General features: G+C 40.0%; 1 protein-coding gene across 1 annotated transcript; it reads right to left on the bottom strand.

Annotated features, from left to right (window-relative positions):
• Positions 1 to 4,734: 4,734 nt before the first annotated feature.
• On the bottom strand, positions 4,735 to 5,817 carry LOC121598960 (fibrinogen-like protein A). Its single transcript, XM_041926347.1, has one exon. It carries the CDS (start codon positions 5,815 to 5,817, stop codon positions 4,735 to 4,737), a length of 1,083 nt encoding a protein of 360 aa, XP_041782281.1.
• Positions 5,818 to 11,157: the final 5,340 nt, after the last annotated feature.

Here is an 11,157-nt window from a genome sequence, read left to right on the forward strand (position 1 = left end):
GCCTTGGACGGTAATTGATGTACCAAAGAAGAAGACAAAGAAGAGGAAGAAGAAGAAGAAGAAGAAAAAGAAAAAGAAGAAGAAGAAGAAGAAGAAGAAAAACTTTAATCAATCATTAATCATTAATCATTAATTAATTAATCATCATTAATTATCAAATGTGGCATTGTATTTCTGACAACATAGTTTACAATAGCTTTTCAAAGTTTAATATTTTATTGTTCGAAATTGCTGTTTTGAAATTTGATGGTTCTGTTTGAAAACTTTTTTTGTTTTTCATTGATATTTGATAATTTTTCACATTTTTCTTTACATTTTTTCTCATTCAAACTTTTATATATCTGTGATTTTGTTTGATGGTTAGGTTTCTTATTCTTATGCATTTAGTTCCCTTTTAATATTGATTTATCAGTTTGTACTAAGATATTTACTGTTCTAGGGCATATGCTTAATACTCAAGGCATTCTGTAATAGGTTTTTAAAGTATCTTATCTTCTCTTATGAAGCAAGTGACCAGTTATCGTCATTCAATAGAGTCCCAACAATCTGTATTACACCTGAATAACCATTTTGAGTCTCTTCAACAGCACGCATACCGGGAAATTCCATCGTGACGAAATTAATTTGTAATAAAATCCCTTTCCCATACGGTCCACAATAGTAGGATATATTCTAGCACCGCAAGCACAGCAGCTACACACTGATCGTTCAACACTCCCTCCGACCGATGACGGATTCGAGACATCCAGTGCGCCTAAAATATGTTTATAGGGAAAATGTTCCACACTTCCTCCGGTGCGGTGCATTCGTTGCAGCTTTACCGTCTCCTTTTCCACAATTGCCCTCCCCAATGTTACCATTCCCGTTGGTTCCCGTGGTCATTATCCTTGCGCTTTTCCATTAGATTCCTCTCTCGGCACTCGGTGCGTGTACGTTTCGGTGTGTATGTACGCTTGTGCGACCATGTCCTACATTCAACCCCGAGAGAGGCGCATTACGGGCAGAGATTCAATTCAAACATCTGTCATTTTGATAAAAACATGTGTTTTTGTGTTCCATCGCTTTTACTTATCGCAAACTCAAATCCATTAGTGCCCGACGAGCACAACGAGCGCACACGGACACGGGAACGGAACCCAGGAGTTGGTGAAGATGGTGGTAAGAGCGCTGGTTGGGAGTTGGGGAGAAAACGTGGAGCTCCCGTTGCAACTTTTTCGCCTTTCACGTTGAAAATGTGTCGAAAACTGTGTGTGTTTGTGTCGAGTGTTTGGGGAGGTCCATTCCACACACTGCTGTCCCCACTCCTCTGTCAATGGATGGTAGTTTTAGAGCGAACAAATTCCGGCTTCGTTGGGGCTTTGTGAGGTAAGGGTAGTGAGCAATGCTCCTCAGCACTGTTTTCGCGCTGTAGCAAATTCATTGCCACTGATTCGTTTTCTAGCGAAATCTGTCATAAATGTACTTTTACAACGCTTTGACGCTTAGAGGATGGATTTTTAGCGTGAAGTTTTATGTTGCTGTAATCGGACAGGGGAGACGTTTGATGCGTTGCCTGCTTCGGTACAATGTAGCGCCGGCTGTCATTCGTAGAGCGGTACCGAAATGTATGTGCAGAAAGCATCGATTCGCTGACAGTTGCTTGTCGTGTGCGTTGGATGCGTTTCCGTGGCAATTTATAATATATGCCCTTGCAAGCGGTACCGATGGTGTGGAGCTAAACGGCCGGTAGCAGAGCAGCTGCCGGCAAATCATTAGATTGATCGCTCTTGTTTGGTTAATCAACCGTAAATGGTCTAAGCTTGGCTTTCTATTTTGAGAGGAATAATCCACCATATTCTATTTGTCCTTTGTATGGTGGGACGATTTGACTTAACTTACAGGAATCAGAGAAACTATTTCATAACAATACAACTATAAACTACAAAGTCCTTTATTAGTGCCGAACCTTCATTCATTCCTATAACAATTCTAGGTAACGAGTAGAGTTCAACCTTCGTCCATATTTTTTTTTTTTGGTTTTGAAACTCGATAGGCGACCTTTTTCTTATCCGAGGATATTATCTTCAAATTTATCATAAATGCATTACGTCTTTCATCCAAGTCTTTCATTGGGGCCCTTCACGATTCTAGTCAGCTTTTTGTATGGAGTTTGACATTTGGAGGCTGAAATCATGTAAACACTCCATACAAAACCACACATAAAACTAGCCTGCAATTTTCAGTCTAGATTATTCTAGCCTCAAGGCTAGAATAAGATTCGAGTACCTACTCGAAAACACGGTGTTGTTTACATTTATCATTAAAGATTATTATGTTTACAGTGCATTAAAGAGATCTGGTGATGGAATCCAGAATCAAAGTGTATGTAGTCCAGGTGGTATCACAGCATTTTTTTATAACCAATTTTGAACATCATTTTTTGAAAGGACGGGTGAAAGCTTTTGGTCAAACAAGCTTTCTGGAGGCTTGACGAATAGACAAAACACTCTTAAAATCTTCATTCAGAAGCAGAAGCGATAAAAATCAGCCTTCTAAATTTATACTCCCTGGGATAAGCCCACCTGTATAATATACTCACTTAGATAGCTGCTCGAAAACTGCTTTACAATGCAAACAGCAGACAGGCTGAAATTTCAACCTACTAACTTAAAACGGAAAGGGCCCCATTGTCTGTCTTCATTCATTGTAACTCATTGCAGCCTTCTATGTTTATCTTAATCCAATTAGGAACCTTAGTGGATAGTTATTTTAGTTTATTTATGATGTAGACGGTCTCGTGGTACAGTCGTCAACTCGTACGACTTAACAACATGCCCGTCATGGGTTCAAGCCCTAAATGGGCCGTGCCGCCATACGTAGGACTAACTATCCTTCTATGGGGGGAAATCAATAAGTCACTAAAAGCCAAGCCCACAAATGGTGCAGGCAGGCCTTGACCGACCACGGTTGTTGAGCCAAAGAAGAAGAGAAGAGAGATGGTGTAGGCACTTCGTTCTCTGTTTTTCTCAATATTGTTAATTTTTTTTATATAGTTTGTTTTATTTTATATACTTATATATTTTTATATCTTTATATTTTGTATTTTATTTACTAAAGTACTTACTAACTAAAGCATACAATAATTCGGTTGAATTTACTTTCGGATTTAATTTACGGACGGAAAGACAAGGAAGAAGATCATGATATGAAAAAGGAGCGGGGACGGGATTGGAAAGACGTTGACGGGATCGGAAAGACGGGTTGAAATCGAACAGATATAAGGCATTATTAAAAGACGTATCTCTTAAAAATGGTTTACTGCACGCAAAACCTGTACTGCATACAAGTATGTGGAGACGAAAACGATAACGTATTTTCGACAAGGAGCTCAAAAGATAAACACGGGACAGAAAGGAATTAGCATTGATCGTATTAAACAACAGGCCAGCCGCCAAAGAAGCCTGCGCTACCGAAAAGCGGTGTTTCAACTTAGCTAGACCTAATAGAGCGCATCTATCGTCATACGAAGGAAAAGGAATAGAGTGATGACTCAGCGTCGTCTCTAGATCCTCTCAATCCTTTGGACCATAGATACTTGGACAGCAGACTAGATGATACAGGTATAATACAATACGGAACGGACCCAGCAACAATAAAGGGACTCGAAGGATCGCGAATTACAGTGGACATACGACAAATATAATCAAAACATTTATAGGCCTTATTGATGACATAATCCCTATGCTCTTTCAAAGAGAGACTTGGATCAAATAACACGCAAAGATCCTTAGACAAAGACACGCAGAGAATAGGGGCATCACGGAAACTGCATATGTGAGAGATACATGTAGAGGATCGGAAGAAAGATAAAATAGAACATTTTTCAAGACATAGGACTAGGCCGTTGGAAGCACACCATGTAGAGAATTTACAGAGCCAGGATTAAAGGACAAGACAATCAGTTGTAGAGAATACAGGAAGAGAAACTTTTACGTCATCCTTGTATAGCAAGAAGCCGTTAACAGGAAGGATAGAAGTACAGCCAGTCATTGAAGATGAAAATAAAGGGTTAACTCGAGGAATTTAAACCACGCACACATGATAGAAATGCTTCGTACCAACAGGAACTTAGTTGCTTGTATGCGATCGCCTTTAGGAGTGAGGGTATTGATACATTTTTTTCAATACGTAGGCAAGGATGACATCTGGGCCTGGTAAAAACGAAGTTTTGGACAAAGCACACTTCACATTACATGACAAAATATCAGTAGAAGTGTAGGACAGGCCTACATCACAAGGACGTTAAAGGAACTGGAATCGACAAATTCATCACAGATTAGTTTTGTGAATAGATTACACATATGAACATTGAACGTAGCAGATGACGAATCGAGAAACAGCTTGGATAGAAGGTAATGTTAGAAATGTTGAGAATCTAACGTTGATTAAATTTCAGAATATTAATTCCTAATGATAATAGTGTCTTTTATTTTCTGTGTCAAGAAGATTTTTCTGAACATTCGAAGCGTAAAAAAACTATAGCAAAAATAAATTTACACTGAAACTAGTTTTATACAAGGATCAAGTACGATGGAAAATAAATCGTCAAGAATTTGAGCAGTTGCGTTGCTTCAGAGACTCGATGCCCACCAGCACTCAGCTAGGTTTTGAGTTGTGTTAGATTAAGTTAACACTTTGTGACCTCGAAATGGACGCGTACTTTACATATTGACATGACAATAGTGCACTTGCGCGTTAAACTTCGCGAATCAACATTCGCGAGAATGCTAAACCTTCAAATGAGTTTTTGTAGTAGAACCATGTTATAGCTTTGAGGGAATTACCATTTTTGTAGCGTCCATTCAGATTTGATAGGGATACATAGTTATACCACCACGCTCCCTTATATTCGGAAACAGTTCCTCCAACAGGATTCCGATATTCTGTTGTAAACTTCATTCCCTTATGGAGCTTCAATGAATCTCCTGCAGTGCCTGTGTACGATCCTAACATTATCAGCGAGTATTGCTCCACCTCACTGCCAATCTTGAACCTACTGTACCGTGCATACTTGTACTTTCCGGAGAAATCTTTCAGCTCCACCAATAACTCATGGTTTTGTGCCGCGATAATGCGATGTAAACGCTCCAGCCCGAGCCAAAACTCTCCATCGACACTACCAAAACCATTCCGATACGCTGCCCAGTCGCGGTAATAATCCACCGATCCGTTAAAACGATACTGGAACACAAGCCATCCTCCACCAAAACTAGTTTGTTCACAGTAGCCCAGAAATGGTTCGTCGTGTTCGGTAGGTTTTATCCAGTACTTTCCAGAACGCTTCGATGGTTCTTCTTTGCACGATCGAACAAAGTCCTTCCGAGGTACCTGGCCAGAACTGTTCTTGAGCTGATCTTCCTGCGATACGTGGATCACCTGTGGCGTATAACATTCGTGATGGTTGTCTTTCTGATCCGTGATCGTTTGATTCCACTGATGCTTCTGCGGTGGAGTGGTGCAATTGTTACTTATCGACCTTAGCTGATTGATGGCTCCAGTAAGATCGTCTAGATTGTTACTCATTCGCTTCACGGTTGCCAGTATCCCTTCCGATATCCCTCCTTGATATGCCAACCTTCGATCGATGATCACACCATCTTCCTTTAGCGAAGAATCCATCACCGTAAGCTTGTGCAGCAAGTAGTCCAGTTTGGCTGTTAAGGTTTTATATTCAAGCCCTTCCAGGACTGATTCGGTGACGTTTCGTTCGTCATCGTGAGCTTTCGTTGAGGTAAGTAACATAAACGTTAAGAACAACCGCACTTTTAACACACTCATGATGATACAATGCTAAAAAGTGTACTTGCCACTCCGTTTTATACTGACCCAGCGGCAGTACATCAAGCACTTCAAGCAAAGCAAGGGACGTACAAAGGGGCTATTTTTGGCGTACAATACCGTTTCATATCACTTCTTATGAATAACATATTTTGCCTTTAATAAAATATTCCCCTTCCTCGGGAAAAAAATCCCCTTCTAGAACTAGATTGTGATTCTAACTCATCCGGTTAATCATCGGAGAGACACGGGATTCCCCTCCAAACATTGTGAGACTATCCACATAACATTCTATTGCCGCTGCCGGCACACGTTCCGTCCTATATAAACAAAATGTTTAGGGGAAAGCAGGGCAAAATGGTTATATGGGGCAAAATGGTCACCTCAAAACAGCTCTTTTCTGGAGTATGTTTTGACAGGAGCAAAATAATGAGGCTATGGTGTATTGTATTGTTGTATTGTATTGTTTATTGTATTAAGTGATTGGCCAAACAAGCAGCCTTATCACTGAATTAAAACTAGAACTTAAATAACTAACGCAGTGTACAATGAAAAGACGGATCAACAGAATCTTGTAGGTAGGTGCCAGTCAAATAACATGTAACGCTGATTAAATTTACGGGCCATCGCAGTCATTGGGTCGTTCTCGCTGTATGCACGTCTTGTAAGGTGAGTTCTTATTAGTCTGTAGTTACGGAACACTCTAGGAGGGACATTTATGTTGACTCTAGCCAGTAGTTCTGGCGAATCTATCTCACCGACAATAAGTTTGGACAAAAACGTACATTGGGCATTATCACGTCTCCTAGCAAGTGTGTCCAGACCAAACAACAAACAACGAGTATGATACGATGGACGAGGGGTTACATTACGCCACGGAGTGAAGTGTAGGACAATACTTGTAACTCTCTTTTGGACAGCTTCTATTCTATTGGACCAAACACTAGAGAACGAACACCAAACTGTAGAACTAAACTCAAGGATGGAACGAACATAGGACTTATACAGAGTTAACAGGCAGTGAGGGTCATTGAGTTCTCTCGAATGTCGACGAATAGCTTTGTCTAAAATATCACAGTAATGTTGTCGGAAATCTAGTTTGCGATCCAGGGTGACTCCTAAATCCCTGACCAAATTGCACCGCGGTAGTTGTGTCCCTGATATGCCATAGATATACCTTATCGGACTAGCTATTCTAAAGAAAGACATTGACGTACACTTATCAACAGAAATTAGCAGGTCGTTATTGATACACCAGTCAGAGAAGACATCAATCGATCTTTGCAGAGAAAGAGAGTCGGAAGTGTTCCGTACGATACGAAACAGCCTAACATCATCCGCATAAAGCAAACAATCTGCTTCCGCAATGGCCAGTGTGACGTCGTTAATAAAAAGCGAGAACAGCAGTAGTCCCAAGTTGCTGCCCTGAGGGACGCCAGATGAACTCTCGAAAACGTTAGAGGAGACTTGTTGTATGCAAAGGTCGCTACAATATGTTTGTTTTACTTACATAAAACAATGCTTTATGTGTACTCTATCGAATAGAAAAATAACAGACACATGCACGACTAAAACATTGCAGCATTTTACTAAAGTATTTAACAAAAGACGTTAATACGAAACAGAAATCTCTACCCTTACAATTTTATCTAGATGCAATTAATGCTTAAACCAAAGCCTAAATTCCAATGTTATGGTCCATTTTGTACCTTTTTTTATATATATTTTGACCTTTGACATCATATACAAAACCATTTTGCCCCATAGCAAGCTTAACCGGCACAATACATTTTCGCGACTTAAGATTTCATTTTCTATATTTATATTTGTTGTTAATACATCTACTACTACTTTTATTTCATGAATACACGGGCTTCCAAGTCATTTTCGAATGTAAACATAATTTTCACTGCCTCCCTTATTTTATTCAACAGATGTCAGATGATTTATTTTAGTCATAATAAAATTTCAGTTCTTACACATGATTTTCAACACATCATAAAAAAATGTCTAACTCAATCAAATTTGAGATGTGTTGGATATCATGCTGAAGAAATTGGATATTATGACGATCGAAATGAAGTACAGCCTGTTCCGGAGTTATGCGGACGAATTATACACGTATTCGGAGATATCCGGTTTTCTAAATTTGAAACATTAAATGTCAAATCAGTAAATTTTGCTTCAAGAACTGCCCGATGCAATATGAATAGCATTTTGGTCGAAAAATTGTATCCACCTAAAAGTCAAAAATATCAAAATGTTCTGCACGAATCGTTTTAGATAAATGATAAAGTGTTTAAAAAAACCAAAGTTTAATCATAAATATTCAGAAATCAACTGTATTTCAGCTGAAAAACGTGAAATTCGATAAAAGCAGATTATTGAGTTACGCGGATTCCTCGGGAATGTATAAACCGCGTTTCTCGGGAATGTACAGACTGTATCAGATTGATGTAGTTTACAGGGGTTTCCAAGATATTTTCTAATATGCACATCATTATTCACCACCTTCAAGATGTTATTCAACAGCTTTCAAATGGTGTATTTGCATCAGAATAAAATTTCAGCTCTTACACATGATTTTCAACACACCACAATGCAGGGTCAAACTCAATCCAGCTTGGACGTGTTTAAAATCATGTGTAAAGCATCGATTGCCGTCAAAATATGAGTGTAAAGTGGTTTACCCAATGAGATACATAGCAAAATCCTAAATAGTCCTATTATGCTCCGCTATCCCCTACAGAATGTGTTTCCAAATTGATAAAGTAGTGTACACAGTCAAACTAGTTGAAAATGTACAATTTCTCTTGTTCCTTATAGTTATTGGTATTTATTGGCCATTGCTTCTTGATGCCCTATTGACGATAGACATAAATTCAACCAAAAAACGGATACTCTGCTACGGAGGAAATGGTCCAAATGATGATCGAATTATGTTTGTGGGTTTCAGAAGCCAATACATCTACCATTTGTACCCTCTTAGGTGCTACAACATAGTCCAGCCATTTCTTTAAAATAAAGACCACTATCATAGAATTTACTATCCTTCTATAAGTAAAACTAATTAATATGCCTTCACTAATATGTCAATAGGGAGTTGTCAATCAGAGAACAATAGCTGAATTTATACGGTCCTCATATAAAGATCAGGCGAACTCATATAAAGATTTCATTTGTTTAAATTCCAATATATGTAAATTAGTGCATGTTTGACTGTGTTAGTTTGTTTGTGTTTGTAGTATAATAGTTTCTCCGATATCTATTGATGATAATGATTTTTTTGTTTATCTTCTTATTTATCTTCTTTTGGCTCAACAACCGTTGACGGTCAAGGTCTGCCTGTACGCACTTGTGGAGTTGGCTTTCAGTGACTTTTGGATTAACCACCACCTCCAAGGCAGGATAGTCAGTCCTACGTGTGGCGGCATTGTCCATTTGGGGCTTGAACCCATGACGGGCATGTTGTTAAGTCGTACGTATTCACGAGGTTTTATCAATTGTCCAATTTCTATGAGTTAAAATCCTATGCAGGGGTATGAGGTGTGCATCATCATCATCATCATCATCATCATTAATAGTCAAGCACATTACTAGTTAGGACAGGCAAAAATCGACAACGGTGCGAAATTAGACTGGAACAATTGGACTACAAAACTAAGCTGTTTTTACTTGCTTTACAAAATATGTACCATATTTTACATTTCAGTGGCAATAATATGTGCCACTTTGTGTTATCGTTACTGTTTTTCTATTGCGTTCAATCTTATTAAGAGACTAGCTATGAATCTAAAGTAACATTCGTTCTTGATAGACTCTGTATAATCAACTATTAAATGATCGTGTACAAATGTTCTTGAGGAGTTTCAGTTTTAGAATTTCTATTTCGTCATTTCCGTCAAGAACAAGCTCATGTAGCATGCTGGCAAAAAAAAACTGTAAAGTCACAGCTAAACAACACTTGGGTAAACAATTTGTATATCTATTCGAATGGTGAAAATTTCAAAAATTCAGCAAAAAATAGTAGAATAGTAAAATATAAAATATAAATTTAACCTACGATCATTCTTCCCTTCGCCACAAACGCGCGATGGAGACGCCTGGTAGCTGGTCATCAGCGGTGAAGTGTCCCGAACAAAAAAAAACCCTTCCCAGCTCCCAGTCTGCGCAATGCCTTACCACGCCCTAAATAATGTAAATATTCATCGATAATACAAAAGCCACCGTAGTTCTCTGTGGTCCGATTAAATTAACGATCGCTACACACTTTTATCGCCAGATGACCAGCAGCACCGGCTAGCTGGTGCAGCAGAGGAACCCGCCCGGGATCGTACCCCGGGCTGAAGTCCCCTTCCATCAATCTTTCGAAATAGTTTTCCACCTAAAGCTCCCTACTCCCTTCCACCATGTTTTTGGTGGGGACCGGGAACCCCGTAATCTGTCGATAACATTCTGATTTGTTCAATCATAACCGCACCACCTGCTCCACTCCCTCAAGCGCGCTCTCTCTCTCTCTCACTCTGTTTGTATCGGCGCGTTCTGTGTGCGCTTTTAATAGTTGCGCGTATCGTGAATCATACATTTTGACAGTCCTCTCTCCCTCTCTTTTCCCTGTGTATGCAGAAAAGCAATTTAATTCCCGTTAGATGCCCCTCCCCTCCCCCTTTGCAGCCATCTCCTCCCTCCTGCATCGCACACAAACACACACACACGGGTTTGGATGCAGGTTCGGCATCGCTAATTGGTTATGCGACGATAAGTATTTGTTATGACAATAGCAACACCAAATTTGCATAAACACTACCAGGACACCTCGCAGCGTTCACATCGCGGTCGGCATGTGTGTCCGCGTGTGTGTGTGTGGGTATAGTCATCGGCTTGTATTTGCTCGTCCACCCTTATCTGCGTCCTCCGTCGATTGGAGGAGAGGCCTTTTGTGTGCCCCGGTCATTTTAGCATATTCGAGTATGCGCGCGAGTGTGTGTTTGTAGCGCTATCCCCCACCCCCTCCACCACCTTCCTGTATAGCCAAACAAACCACCCATCATCCGGCCCACCCCACTTCCCGTTCTGTTTTGTGTTACTCCACAATTATCCTCCACCCCTCCCAACGGACACCTAAATGTGTGTGTGTTTGGATGCAACTGTGCAGGACAGGGATGGCAGAGGTGGGTTGGAACCGTGGCAAGTTGCACACCCGGGTTTTTCGGGTAACATGCAGCGACATGCATGCTGTGGCGGGCTGGGTGTTATGTGTATATGTGTATATGTATGCCAAAGCAAATCGAAAAGTGCTAAATTGAATTTTATGGAAATTAAACTCCCCCCTCCCCCCCC

Source organism: Anopheles merus, chromosome 3L (assembly GCF_017562075.2).
Source record: "Anopheles merus strain MAF chromosome 3L, AmerM5.1, whole genome shotgun sequence".
NCBI lineage: Eukaryota > Metazoa > Arthropoda > Insecta > Diptera > Culicidae > Anopheles > Anopheles merus.